The sequence below is a fragment of the Nerophis ophidion genome, linkage group LG25 (assembly GCF_033978795.1).
Source record: "Nerophis ophidion isolate RoL-2023_Sa linkage group LG25, RoL_Noph_v1.0, whole genome shotgun sequence".
NCBI classification, from domain to species: Eukaryota; Metazoa; Chordata; class Actinopteri; order Syngnathiformes; family Syngnathidae; genus Nerophis; species Nerophis ophidion.
Genome location: NC_084635.1, coordinates 22,843,436 through 22,859,169, shown reverse-complemented (window position 1 = coordinate 22,859,169; position 15,734 = coordinate 22,843,436). Strand labels below are relative to the sequence as shown.

Here is a 15,734-nt window from a genome sequence, read left to right as displayed (position 1 = left end):
GTGTGTGTGATAATCATAGGTACTTTAACTTAACCTGTGGAACAGCTTGCCAGAGAGCCCCAGGACTGCATAGACTGTTAATATTAAAAAAAAAAAAAAGGCTAAAGGCATGCCTTTTAATGAGGCTGTTTTACTGATCATGTTAAACTCCTATGTTTTTTTTAAATTATTGATTATGTTTTCTATCTTAATTATTATTATTACTATTATTCATTAATTTTAATTAATTGTATTTATTATATTTTATTTGTACATATATTTTTTCAAATATGTGTGTGCGCATGTGTTTTAAGTTTGCGCGTACGTGTTCATTTATTTATTGGTTTTACAGCACTTTCTGTTTGCCACTTGCTTTTTTAGCACGGCAGAATCTCAACCTATGATGGCAAAGTGTATTACCAATGTGCCACCAAGAAAATTCTCAGCAATCGCCTTCCATGTAATTATGGACTAAACCCACACCTTCCTTACCCCACAAGATGAATTATTGCGTCGAGCTCCACAATAAGGCAGATTTCCTGTTAGCTAAATAATACAACTATTGTATATATTCAAGATAACAGTAGTCTCTTTATCACCAAGCTTCACCTTGCCAAGAAGAGTTGTCAAATCAAAAATCAGCCAGAGTAAGATCAGAAGAGCTGTTAATCGCTACAAAAATCACACACTGGGCACGGAAAGTATTCAGACCCCTTTACATTTTTTCACTCTTTGTTTCATTGCAGCCATTTGCAAAAATCAAAGAAGTTCATTTTATTTCTCTTTAATGTACAGGACTGTCTCAGGAAAATTTGAATATTGTGATCCATCCATCCATCTTCTTCCGCTTATCCAAGGTCGGGTCGCGGGGGCAACAGCCTAAGCAGGGAAACCCAGACTTCCCTCTCCCCAGCCACTTCGTCTAGCTCTTCCCGGGGGATCCCGAGGCGTTCCCAGGCCAGCCGAGAGACATAGTCTTCCCAACGTGTCCTGGGTCTTCCCCGTGGCCTCCTACCGGTTGGACGTGCCCTAAACACCTCCCTAGGGAGGCGTTCGGGTGGCATCCTGACCAGATGGCCGAACCACCTCATCTGGCTCCTCTCGATGTGGGGGAGCAGCGGCTTTACTTTGAGCTCCTCCTGGATGGCAGAGCTTCTCACCCTATCTCTAAGGGAGAGCCCCGCCACCTGGAGGAAACTCATTTCGGCCGCTTGTACCCGTGATCTTATCCTTTCGGTCATGACCCAAAGCTCATGACCATAGGTGAGGATGGGAAAGTAGATCGACCGGTAAATTGAGAGCTTTGCCTTCCGGCTCAGCTCCTTCTTCACCACAACGGATCGGTACAACGTCCGCATTACTGAAGACGCCGCACCGATCCGCCTGTCGATCTCACGATCCACTCTTCCCCCACTCGTGAACAAGACTCCTAGGTACTTGAACTCCTCCACTTGGGGCATGGGCTCCTCCCCAACCCGGAGATGGCACTCCACCCTTTTCCGGGCGAGAACCATGGACTCGGACTTGGAGGTGCTGATTCTCATTCCGGTCGCTTCACACTCGGCTGCAAACCGATCCAGTGAGAGCTGAAGATCTCGGTCAGATGAAGCCATCAGGACCACATCATCTGCAAAAAGCAGAGACCTAATCCTGCGGTCACCAAGCCGGAACCCCTCAACGGCTTGACTGCGCCTAGAAATTCTGTCCATAAATGTTATGAACAGAATCGGTGACAAAGGACAGCCTTGGCGGAGTCCAACCCTCACTGCAAATGTGTTCGACTTACTGCCGGCAATGCGGACCAAGCTCTGGCACTGATCGTACAGGGAGCGGACCGCCACAATAACACAGTCCGATACCCCATACTCTCTGAGCACTCCCCACAGGACTTCCCGAGGGACACAGTCGAATGCCTTCTCCAAGTCCACAAATATTGTGATAAAGTCGTTTATTTTCTGTAATGCAGCTAAAAACATGATAATATCATACGTTCTGGATTCATTACACAATTACTGAAATATTGCAAGCCTTTTATTATTTTAATATTGCTGATTATGTTACACAGCTTAAGAAAACTCAAAAATCCCATCTCAAAAAATTGTAATATTTCCTCAGACCAGGTAAAAAAAAAGATTAATAACAGAAAACAAAATTAAACATTTGAAAATGTCAATTATTGCACTCAGTAATTGGTTGGGAATCCTTTTGCACGGATTACTGCATCCATGCGGCGTGGCATGGAGGCAATCAGCCTGTGGCATTGCTGTGGTGTTATGGATGCCCAGGATGCTTCATTGGCGGCATTTAGCTCATTTGCATTATTGGGTCTGATGTCTTTCAGCTTCTTCTTCACAATACCCCACAAATTCTCTATGGGGTTCAGGTCAGGGGAGTTGGCAGGCCAATCGAGGGCAGTAATGGCATGGTCAGTACACCAGTTAGTGGTGGTTTTGGCACTGTGGGCAGGTGCCAGATCATGCTGGAAAATGAAATCATCAACTCCATAGAGTTTTTCAACAGATGGAAGCATGTAGTGCTCTAAAATGTCTTGGTAGGCAGCTGCATTGACTCTGGACTTGATGAAACACAGTGGACCAACACCAGCAGCTGACATGGCTCCCCAAAATATTGCTGACTGTGGGAACTTCACACTGGATTTCAAGCAACTTGGATTTTGGTCCTCTCCAGCCTTTCTCCAGACTCTAGCGCCTTGACTTCCAAATGAAATACAAAACATGCTTTCGTCTGAAAACAGGACTCTGAACCACTCTGCAACTGTCCAGTGCTTCTTTTCCAAAGCCCAAGTCAGACACTTCTTCTGTTGTCTTGAGTTTGAGTTTGAGTTTGAGTTTGAGTTTGAGTTTATTTCGAACATGCAAGCATACAACATGATACATCACAATTTCCAGTTTCTCTTTCCAACATGTTCGAAAAGGAGGAGGAAGAAGCAGAGCTTATTTAATCCTACCCCTTTTCTTTACATAACAGTTGCTAAAACTTTTGTTCACTTCCTGTTCTCAATGTATTCACAATGTATACTCCATAAGTAATAAGTAATCACAATACAAATAAATAAATAAATAAATAATTGCTTAAATTTTAATCCATACGATGAGATAAATCAGATTACTTTGAAAATGAATGTGTGAGTAAAATCAGAATGTTTATCATGGTTCTTCATTTTTGTACTTTGTTAACACTTCCAGTTTGAAGAGTTTCTTGAAATGGATCATATTAGTACATTGTTTGATTGCTTTGCTTAATCCATTCCATAATTTAATTCCACATACTGATATACTGAAGGTTTTAAGTGTTGTACGTGCATACAAATGTTTTAAATTAAATTTTTCTCTAAGATTATATTTCTCTTCTTTTGTTGAGAAGAATTGTTGTATATTCTTGGGAAGCAGGTTATAGTTTGCTTTGTGTATAATCTTAGCTGTTTGCAATTCCACTATGTCGTGGAATTTCAGTATCTTTGATTCAATAAATAAAGGGTTTGTATGTTCTCTATATCCAACATTATGTATTATTCTAACTGATCTTTTTTGTAACACTGTTAGTGAATGAAGTGTACTTTTGTAATTATTTCCCCATATTTCTACACAGTAACTCAGATATGGTAACACTAGTGAGCAGTAGAGTTTAGTACTGACTTGACCATGGGTATACGGCTATTGTAGCCCAATTCCCGGACAGGTCTGTGAACAGTGGCTTTTGATACCTGGACTCCAGCTTCAGTCCACTGTCTTTGAATCTCCCCCAAATTACCCGCAAGTGGCTCTTCTTCAGAATGCTGTTAAGGCTGCGGTCCTCTTTCTTGGTTGTGCAGTGTTTCCTGACACATTTCCTCCTTCCAACAGACTTTTTTGTGAATGTGCTTTGAAACTGCACTCTGAACAGCCTGCTCTTTTAGAAATTTATTTTTGTGTCTTACCCTCGTAATGGAAGGTGTCAATGATGGTCCTCTGGACAGCAGTCAGGTCAGCAGTCTTCCCCATACCTGTGATTTAGTTAATGAACCAAGTTTAGTGTTTTTAAAGGCTTAGGGAAACCCTTGCAGGTGTTTCGAGTTAATTAGACGATTCAAGTGCTAAATTAAATAGCCCCTATACTTTTTCATGATATTCTATTATTTTGAGATAGGATATTTGAGTTTTCTTAAGCTGAATGCCATAATTAACAATATTAAAATGACAAAAGGCTTGCAATATTTAAGTTGATGTGTAATGAATCCAGAATGTATGACATGTTCATGTTTTTTGTTGCATTACAGAAAATAAAGGACTTTATCACAATATTTTTATTTTCTGAGACAATCCTGTACACGAGCACCCCATCTTGACAGAAAAAAACAGAAATGTAGATAGTTTTGCAAATGTAAAAAATTGAAATAAATCGCATGTACATAAGAATTCAAACCCTTTGGTCAATACTGTGTTGATGCACCTTTGGCAGCAATTACAGCCTCAAGTATTTAAAAAAAAGATACTACAAGCTTGACCTATCTTTGGGCAGTTTCACCCATTCCACTTTGCAGCACCTCTCAAGCTCCATCAGGTAGGGTGGGAAGCGTTGCTTTTTTATCCAGGATGGCTGCGTTCATCTTCGTTTAGTCAGGGAGGACGTCAAGAAGCTGATGGTCATTCTGTCAAAGTTTTTAGATTTTTAATACATTTGCAAAAAAATTTGAATTTTGTTTTTTTCTGTCAAGATGGTGTGCTGAGTGTACATTAATGATAAATGAAATAAACTTTTTTGATTTTAGCAAATGGCTGCAATGAAACAAAGTGAACGTCGTGGCGAAGTTGGGAGAGTGACCGTGCCAGCAATCTGAGGGTTACTGGTTCAATCCCCACTACCATCCTAGTCATGTCCGGTCTGGTTAGCGCCTTGCATGGCAGCTCCCGCCATCAGTGTGTGAATGTGTGTGTGAATGGGTGAATGTGGAAATAGTGTCAAAGCGCTTTGGGCTCCTTAAAAAGGGGTAGAAAAGCGCTATACAAGTACAACCATTTACCAGGATAAGTTCTGTGAGAGAAAATTTACATTTGACCAAAAACAGTATAAGTGCAAAGTACTAAACAGTATGTATGATTTTGACAATATGTAAATCAGAGAAAATCCAAAATGAAGTCCAACTTTTACCTTTCTTCTTCTTAAAAGTCGTTGAAGATGTACCGTATTTCCTTGAATAACCGCCGGGGCGCTAATTAATTTAAAACCTATTCTCACTCCTGCGCTTATTCAAGGCATGCGGTAAAAGTAAGCATGCGCTAATAGTTTTAAAACCTCTTCTCACCGCTGCGCTTACCAATGGCATGCAGTAAAAAATTGAGTGTGATTAAAAAAAATAAAATATTAAAAATTCTTCTGCGGCCGCGGCCCGGTGGTTGGGGACCACTGCTCTACAACGTGTCATCGCGCCCCCCTTTACACCACGCTATCTGCATGAGTGCCGGCCGGACGCATGCATTTTGCTGCTTCTCATACGAGATTGCAATGCATACCTGGTCAACAGCCATACCTTTTACACTGATGGTTGTGATATAAACAACTTTAACACTCTTACTAATATGTGCCACACTGTGAACCCACACCAAACAAGAATAACAAACACATTTCTGGAGAACATAGGCTCTGTAACACATTATAAACGCAACAATATAGCCAAGAGTCATGGATGCATGGCATTCTGGCTAATTCTTATGTTGCGTTTTTAATGTGTTACAGAGCCGATGTTCCCCCAAAATATGTACATTATTCTTGTTTGGTGTGGCGCATATTAGTAAAAGAGTTTTAAAGTTGTTTTATATCACAACCATCCATGTGATCTGTATGGCTGTGGAAAAAGACCCCTGGTTTACACATAGTAAAAGCAAAATAAAACTCCTCCATTTTGAAAGGTACGTCACGAATTTGACTCGGCGGTAAAAGTAAGCATGCGCTAATAAATTTGGGGAGCGAGTTTGACCCGGCAGTAGTTCAAGGCAGGCGCATATTACATGCCCGGCAGCTATTCAAGGAAATACGGTATGTTGTAATTCTCATTTGAAAAAAGTGGTTCGAAGCATGCCCATGCTGAGTGGGCATGCAACAATAAGGGTAAATGGCTAAAGACACCTGCAAAGAAGAGTAATATTATTTTTCATTTTTCCAGGGTTTTTGAAGAGTCGTGACCGCTCCCACCAAAAGTTCTACTCCCTGATGACCAAAACCCAGATGTTTATCCATTTTATTGAGGAGTGCTCTTTTGTCAGCGACAAAGACGCTAGTCTGGCCTTCTTCGACGATTGTGTGGAAAAAGTGAGTTTCCTAATTGTTAAAGAAGAACGCATGTTTTATTAGTATATTTGAACATATTATTGGTTTTCTGAGATATCAAGGATGCTTAAGTACAATAGTTTAGGAAACTATATTTGGCACTATACTGTATACTTTGATTTACTTGTGTACCTGCATTTCAAACAAAATCAGCTGGAATGGGCTCCAGCTAATCGGTGACCCTGAGGACAAGTGGTATTGAAAATAGATGGATAATAAGATATAGAATATCCATCCATCCATCCATCATCTTCCGCTTATCCGAGGTCGGGTCGCGGGGGCAACAGCCTAAGCAGGGAAACCCAGACTTCCCTCTCCCCAGCCACTTCGTCTAGCTCTTCCCGGGGGATCCCGAGGCGTTCCCAGGCCAGCCGGGAGACATAGTCTTCCCAACGTGTCCTGGGTCTTCCCCGTGGCCTCCTACCGGTTGGACGTGCCCTAAACACCTCCCTAGGGAGGCGTTCGGGTGGCATCCTGACCAGATGCCCGAACCACCTCATCTGGCTCCTCTCGATGTGAAGGAGCAGCGGCTTTACTTTGAGTTCCTCCCGTATGGCAGAGCTTCTCACCCTATCTCTAAGGGAGAGCCCCGCCACACGGCGGAGGAAACTCATTTCGGCTGCTTGTACCCGTGATCTTATCCTTTCGGTCATGACCCAAAGCTCATGACCATAGGTGAGGATGGGAACGTAGATCGACCGGTAAATTGAGAGCTTTGCCTTCCGGCTCAGCTCCTTCTTCACCACAACGGACCGGTACAACGTCCGCATTACTGAAGACGCCGCACCGATCCGCCTGTCGATCTCACGATCCACTCTTCCCTCACTCGTGAACAAGACTCCTAGGTACTTGAACTCCTCCACTTGGGGCAGGGTCTCCTCCCCAACCCGGAGATGGCACTCCACCCTTTTCCGGGCGAGAACCATGGACTCGGACTTGGAGGTGCTGATTCTCATTCCGGTCGCTTCACACCCGGCTGCGAACCGATCCAGCGAGAGCTGAAGATCCCGGTCAGATGAAGCCATCAGGACCACATCATCTGCAAAAAGCAGAGACCTAATCCTGCGGTTACCAAACCGGAACCCCTCAACGCCTTGACTGCGCCTAGAAATTCTGTCCATAAAAGTTATGAACAGAATGGGTGACAAAGGACAGCCTTGGCGGAGTCCAACCCTCACTGGAAATGTGTTCGACTTACTGCCGGCAATGCGGACCAAGCTCTGGCACTGATCGTACAGGGAACGGACCGCCACAATAAGACAGTCCGATACCCCATACTCTCTGAGCACTCCCCACAGGACTTCCCGAGGGACACGGTCGAATGCCTTCTCCAAGTCCACAAAGCACATGTAGACTGGTTGGGCAAACTCCCATGCACCCTCAAGAACCCTGCCGAGAGTATAGAGCTGGTCCACAGTTCCACGACCAGGACGAAAACCACACTGTTCCTCCTGAATCCGAGGTTCGACTATCCGACGTAGCCTCCTCTCCAGTACACCTGAATAAACCTTACCGGGAAGGCTGAGGAGTGTGATCCCACGATAGTTGGAACACACCCTCCGGTCCCCCTTCTTAAAGAGAGGAACCACCACCCCGGTCTGCCAATCCAGAGGTACCGCCCCCGATGTCCACGCGATGCTGCAAAGTCTTGTCAACCAAGACATAGACATAGGTATAGAATAATGAAATATAATTCAACAAGGGATTTGGAGAGGCTTGTTGATAGAAGAGGTTAGAAGAATATGGGAAGCCAGGTTGTTGAGGGCTTTTGAGATTATAACTTTTTGAAGGGTGTGCAAAAGTTGTATATATACTTTATTGCTGGGTTACAACCACCTGACCTAGAGGCATTTTCAGTTTCGACAAAGGTCAAACATTCAATATACTCTTTATTTAGCATTAGCTGCTTAGACATCTGAGCATTATAAAAGTTTGGGGCTGATGGTACCACACCAGATATAATTTAAAAAAAAATCTGAATGTGATGGAATAGAGCCACATACTCTTCAAGGAGAACTGCACTGTTTTTGGAATGTTGTATATCACTCACAAACATTATGTAAGACAATAACACATATGTCTTTCTGTTTTTATGCATTCAAAATTGTATTACACGGCACGTTTGAGGTGTGTAACAATGGAGGTAATGTGATTTGCTCTATTCCACCTATAAAGCACTCTTAAAAACATCCAACTACGTTTTATATACACTCTGTAAGTATATATATATGTAATGCTGTTACAGGCAAAATAATAATAACATGTAATATTTACATATTTTGGGCGTTGTAAGGCCTGCAGGGGGCACTAATTTCACAGATGCATCACAACATTCGCAAATTACTTCAACAACAAATACTACTGCAAACCAGCCAACAGCGACTACTTTGGGACAAGTGAGGATCGAGAACTTCATATTTATGAGCCTGAATATACAGAAGATAAGCTACAGGTTTTAGAAGCTGAGTGATGAGCAGATTTATCAAGTAGCACTATGCTAAACACTGAACAATAAATACAACTACGAACACATTTGAACAATCACTTACTGTATAATGTCGGCTCTCTGTGGGATGCTGACTGATGGGATGTTTGTATCTTCTCGTTAAGATGAAGAATTCCTTATAATCCTCACACAGATGGAAAAAAAATTGTGGGCTCAAACGAGCCTCTTTTTGTGACTTTCCAGGTTTAAGTTGAATATCAAATTTGACCGACTTTTTAGTTTATGGCCACAACCTTGTACTATACAAATGAGAGACATTATTTATATGTTAGAATGAACTTTTACCAACTCTTAAAGCCGATGCAGCAGCTCACCGGCTCACAGTTGCACAAGCTAGTTACATCTGTGATTACGGGTCACAAAAAGTAGTTTCTCTGCATTAGCACTTATAACAATATCGCTGATACTTGGTTAATGTGCAGATGACATGTAAATATATTCTTTTCGGTGTGTTTTTATTTTTTTTATTTAAGAGGCTTTGTGGGCGCCTTAGATGACTCCCACTACTTGCATTGTTAGCCACCTTGTAATAGCCATTTATCCATCCCAGCATTTTCTACCGCTCGTCTATCTCAGGGTTGGGGGGGCAGGAACCTATCCCAGCTGCACTCGGACGGCAGGCATTCATCGTAGTTTGGTTGGCATTAGGCGGGTAGGACCATAGAGGTAAGCAGTCTGTTCAAGCTGAAAAGTATCAAATCAAGAGAAAAGTAGACAAAGAAACAATAATACACTTATACTTTGTTGAGAGACAGTTTCCATTAGAATAGTTCAGTATTTAATGTGTCTCCTGTAGTCTATATGTATTATTTGTTTACCAGGATTATTTCATGTTGTACCAATTATACTAAAATGTGTGACCTAAAAAATCTTAATTCTGAATGTCCTTTCACTATTCTTTTCCTGTCTTTTCTCTCTTTATTTGTGAGCAGTTGTACTGCTCAGAGCGTAGTGCTGAAAAAGGGAGCAAGGTACAGTATGTCTGTTATTGTTTACCAGCTATTATGGTTTACACTTAAAATTTGGGGTATTTCCTGATCGAAAACAGGGCAAAAGCAAAGGGGAAAGCAATAGTAAAATGAGCTTGACCTCTGATTGTGCAATCCCTAACAGCCTAGGTTTCCGTTTTTTCAGCATGTTGCCGACATATTTTCAGAAATATGTATTCTAATTCTACAGCTTGTATAATGTTTTTAATTAATGTGTGACACCATTATTTTTGCAGATTAGACAATACAGGTGAAACTCAAGCTTTTTAATATTGTGCAAAAGTTCATTTATTTCAGAAATTCAACTTCAAATGTGAAACTGATATGTGATATACGCTCATTACATGCAAAGTGAGATATGTCGAGCCTTGTTTTGTTATAATGTTGATGATCACAACTTACAATTTTTCAAAACCCCAATTATTCAATTCAAGGTTTTCAGAAGCTTTAAGCCATAGTCATCAACATTATATCAAAAGAAGGCTTGAAATATCTGGACTGGCATGTCATGAGCCTATGTCATATTTTGGTTTCACCCTGTAAATATAATTGCTGGAATAAATGAAACTTTGCACGATGTATAAAAAAAAATCACCTGTAAACTGCAAAGAAAGATTACATGATGAAGCAGAACGTTACATTCGTGGTCAAAAGTTTACATACACTTGTAAAGAACATAATGTCATGGCTCTCTTGAGTTTCTAATAATTTCTACACCTCTTCTTATTTTATGATAGAGTGACTGGAGCACATACTTGTTTGTCACAAAAAACACTCATCAAGTTTGGTTCTTTAACGAATTTATTATGAGTCTACTGAAAATGTAACCAAAATTTGCTGGGTCAAAAGTATACATACAGCAATGTTAATATTTGGTTACATGTCCCTTGGCAAGTTTCACTGCAATAAGGCGCTTTCGGTAGCCATTCACAATTTCTGGCAAAATTCTGGTTGAATTTTTGACCACTCCTCTTGACTAAATTAGTTCAATTCAGCTAAATTTGTGGGTTTGATGACATGGACTTGTTTCTTCAGCATTGTCCGCACATTTAAGTCAAGACTTTGGAAACGCCATTCTAAAACCTTAATTCTAGCCTGATTTAGACATTCCTTTACCACTTTTGATGTGTGTTGGGGGTCATGGTCCTGTTGGAACACCCACCTGCACCCAGGACCCAACCTCCGGGCTGATGATTTTAGGTTGCCCTGAAGAATTTGGAGGTAATCCTCCTTTTTCATTGTCTTATTTACTCTGTGTAAAGCACCAGTTCCATTGGCAGCAAAACTGGCCCAGAGCATGATACTACCACCACCACCATGCTTGACAGTAGGAATAGTGTTTCTAGGATTAAAGGCCTCACTTTTTCTCCTCCAAACATATTGCTGGGTATTATGGCCAAACAGCTCAATTTTTGTTTCATCTGACCACAGAACTTTCCTCCAGAAGGACTTATCTTTGCTCATGCGATGTCAGATGAAACAATTCATAAAGAAGGCTTGAAATATCTGGACTGGCGTGTTATGAGCCTATGTCATATTTTAGTTCACCCTGTAAATATCATTGTTGGAATAAATGAAACTTTGCACGATGTCTATAAAAAAAATCATCAGCAGAAATAGTAAAGATTAAGGCCTTCAAACACCTTCCTCTTGCCTCAACGCCAGAGGTAGAAAATGGATGAATGGGTGATTGTTTTTTTGACAGTCAAAATGTCAGTTGTCTCCCTCACATATATGGACACAGCTGTCCATGCTCCTTCCTCTGGATGCACCGTTATGGCATCACAAACCATTAACAAAACAGAACGCACACAGAACATCACGTTTTACTTTTCAAATGGACTTATCTTTGTCCATGTAATGTCAGATGAAACAAAAATTAAGTTGTTTGGCCACAATACCCAGCAATATGTTTGGAGGAGAAAAGGTGGGCCTTAAATCCGAGGGAAACCATTCCCACCGTCAAGCACGGTGGTGGTGGTATTATGCTCTGGGCCTGTTTTGCTGCCAATGGAACTGGTGCTTTACAGAGAGTAAATGGGACAATGAAAAAGGAAGATTACTTCTAAATTATTCAGGGCAACCTAAAATCATCAGCCCGGAGGTTGGGTCCTGGGTGCAGGTGGGAGTTCCTACTGGACAATGAGCCCAAACACACGTCAACAGTGGTAAAGGAATGGCTAAATCAGGTCAGAATGAAGATTTTAGAATGGCCTTCCCCAAGTCCTGACTTAAATGTGTAGACAATGCTAAAGAAACAAGTCCATGTCAGAAAACCAACACATTTAGCTGAACTGCACCAATTTAGTCAAGAAGAGTGGTCAAAAATTCAATCAGAAGCCTGACAGAAACTTGTGAATGGCTACCAAAAGTGCCTTATTGCAGTGAAACTTGCCAAGGGACATGTAACCAAATGTTAAAATTGCTGTATGTATACTTTTGACCCTGCAGATTTGCTCACATTTCCAGTAGAATTATAATAAATTCATAAAAGAACCAAACTTCATGAATGTTTTTTGTGACAAACAAGTATATGCTCCAATCACTCTATCACAAAAAAATAAGAGTTGTAGAATTGATTGGAAACTCATGACAGCCATGACATTACTGTATGTTCTTCACAAGTGTATGTAAACTTTTGACGACTGCATCTGCCACACCTGTATGTGTAAATCTGATTACAAAGGATTGAGTGCCTCGCCAGGCATAAAAGTCACCACATGTCACTTGTCTACTACTCTTGAACAATTCTTCAATTTAAAGCACTTTCCTCAAGCCAAAAAACTAATACAATTTCAGAACGATATAAATGGGCTCAAAATGTCAAAAGGCATCGGTCGAATAGGTGTCTGTCCATGTGATCATAACTCAAGTGATCATCTGCTGCATGTATAGTTTATAGTAGTTGTAATAGATCGGATTGTGCCATTGCCTAAAAAATGTTTTTATACTTTTCTGCAGGTAGATGGTGATAGGCCAGAGGAAACAAGGTTTATAGAGACTGATGTCCATCGTAGTGAGCACACAGTCTTTATAACACCTCCAGAGCTGCCCCTTCTGCCTGATGGGGAAGCGTATCCCTTATGCTACAGGTAAAAAAAAAAAAATCAAAGGAAATAAAAAAATATGTGGATATTCAGATATAAAATAGGAGACCAGCAACATGTGGTATGTGCCAAGCTTCATAATAGTATGTGTAAATGTTTTTATTTTTATTAAAAACACTTGCTATCATCATATTTTTTTATCATTTTTGAAACCAATTTGAATAAAAGAACCATTTTCCACAAAATGTAATTAACAAATTGGATTGGCAATTTCTTAAAGAAAAACTGCACATTTTGGGGAATTTTATCCATCACTCACAATCTTTATCTCAGACAAGAACAAAATAGTTCAAAATATTAAACAACTGCTAGTGCAAGGAGGCCAACAAGACAGGTAACTGGGAATAATATATTCTGTCTATGTCCTCTAAAAAGCATCCAACAACATTTGATATGCATGCTGTAAGTATGTATGTATGTTGTAGCAGGTACTTAAAATATTTTGGTCATTTTATGCATTACAGTAACTTCTTTCCCTTGGCAAATTGATTTCAGCTACATCTGTCAACAGCATAGAGAGCACGTTCTGTGTTTGCTACCACTAATCATGGTAGACTTTGCGAGAGCCTTGGAACATTATAATGTAGCACTGTTGCTTAACATTTCGAGTAACAGAAATAGTAAAACAGTCACTGACAATGTCTGCTTTCACTGTAATGCTGACTGATGGAATGGTTGTTGTTTTTTTCAGCACAATAGCTTTCTTTGAGCTTTTAAATTCAACATAATCCTCACTTCTCAGATAGAAAATGCTGGGGAGCAAATGTGCATTTTTTGAGTTTTCCTAGCGAGGTTTCTGGTCTTATGGTGTTTTCCATTTGCGAGCCAAGTTTAGAGCAAGTATCCACTGAGGAACGTTTGGTAACTGAGGAAACTAATTGTTGTAGTTGAAGTTTTGAAATTGGAATTCTTTCCCATTCTTGTTTTATGTAGAGCTTAAGTCGTTCAACATGAAATATGAAGCTGTCATATTTTACGCTTCATAATGCGCCACACATTTTCAATGGGAGACAGGTCTGGAATGCAGGCGGGCCAGGAAAATACCCGCACTCTTTTACTACAAAGCCACGCTGTTGTAACACGTGGCTTGGCATTGTCTTGCTGAAATAAGCAGGGGCGTCCATGATAACGTTGCTTGGATGACAACATATGTTGCTCCAAAACCTGTATGGACCATTCGGCATTAATGGTGCCTTCACAGATGTGTAAGTTACCCATGCCTTGGGCACTAATACATCCCCATACCATCACAGATGCTGGCTTTTGAACTTTGCGCCTATAAAAATCCGAATGGTCTTTGTTTTGGTGGACACCACATCCTCTGTTTCCAAATATAATTTGAAATGTGGAGTCGTCAGACCACAGAACACCTTTCCACTTTGCATCAGTCCATCTTAGATGAGCTCGGGCCCAGCCAAGCCGGCGGCGTTTCAGGATATTGTTGATAAATGGGTTTGGCTTTGCATAGTAGAGTTTTAACTTGCACTCACAGATGTAGCGACCAACTTTAGTTACTGACAATGTTCCTGAGCCCATGTGGTGATATCCTTTACACACTGATGCCAGTTCTTGATGAAGTACCGCCTGAGGGATCAAAACTCCGTAATATTGCTTACGTGCAGTGATTTCTCCAGATTTTCTGAACTTTTGGATGATTTTACGAACCGTAGATGGTAAAATCCCTAAATTCCTTGCAATAGCTCATTGAGAAATGTTGTTCTAAAACTGTTCGACAATTTGCTTCCAAATTGGTGACCCTCGCCCCATCCTTGTTTGTGAATTACTTAGCATTTCATGGAAACTGCTTTTATACCCAATCATGGCATCCAACTGTTCCCAATTAGCCTGCTCACCTGTGGGATGTTCCATACAAGTGTTTGATGAGCATCCCTCAACTTTATCAGTATTTATTGCGACTTTTCCCAACTTCTTTGTCACATGTTGCTGGCATCAAATTCTAAAGTTAATTATTTGCAAAAAAAAAAATGTTCATCAGTTTGAACATCAAATATGTTGTCTTTGTAGCATATTCAACTGAATATGGGTTGAAAATGATTTGCAAATTGTATTCCGTTTATATTTACATCTAACACAATTTCCCAACTCATATGGAAACGGGGTTTCTAAATTTATACAGTGCTTTTCTAGACACTTATAGCGCTTTACAGACCGAAATGAGAACCCATCATTCATTAACTCCACTTTCACAAATGGATGGTGGTAAGCTATATTTTTAGCCACAGCTGCCTTGGGGTAGACAATTTGTCCCTACGGCCAATCCGACCACCACCAAACATTAATACACATTTATACAACAGTGAGGTTGGCACTAGGAGCAAGATGGGTGAAGTGTCTTGCCCAAAGACACAACGGCCATGACTAGGATGGCAGAAGCTCGTTCCGTAACAGGAACCCTCAAGATGCTGGATAGCCGTTCAACCATCTGAGCCACACTGCCCCATGATGATCTGTTTGTGGCTGAATCCCTTATTGATTGCCAACAAAATTAGTGAATCAGAAATTTTGGAATATAAACACCACAGCCTTAGCATTTTTAAAGTTTAATTCAGTTTTTTCCAAGTTGATCTGGAGACTTTTACAATCCATTTAGTGACTTTTCTTCATTTGAAAACGACTAGCGACAAATCTAGCATCTTTTTTTGCTGCTATTGGAGACTGTACTCCTGTATGGAGACTCTTGACTTCTGTCGCTCTGCAATGTCCCTGAAAAACAGCGAGTGAGTTCTGCTGCGAGCCTCCACCGCATGCAATGCTCTCACAGGTGAGCACACAAGTTCTTTGTGGCAGCTCCAACTGCGCTTCCCTTTT

The 15,734-nt window shown here is 40.9% G+C and overlaps 1 protein-coding gene across 4 annotated transcripts in view; it reads left to right on the top strand.

The window, feature by feature from the left end:
• Window positions 1-15,734, top strand: part of LOC133543197 (C-myc promoter-binding protein-like) — a 146,683-nt gene that overhangs the window by 69,572 nt on the left and 61,377 nt on the right. For 2 of the 4 annotated variants that reach the window (XM_061887711.1, XM_061887709.1), the window contains exons 13-15: window positions 6,140-6,285; window positions 9,742-9,780; window positions 12,760-12,890. In XM_061887711.1, coding sequence (XP_061743695.1) covers window positions 6,140-6,285; window positions 9,742-9,780; window positions 12,760-12,890 — 316 coding nt within the window. The remainder of the gene's footprint in view (window positions 1-6,139; window positions 6,286-9,741; window positions 9,781-12,759; window positions 12,891-15,734) is intronic. The other 2 variants (XM_061887712.1, XM_061887710.1) reach the window with 1 other exon arrangement.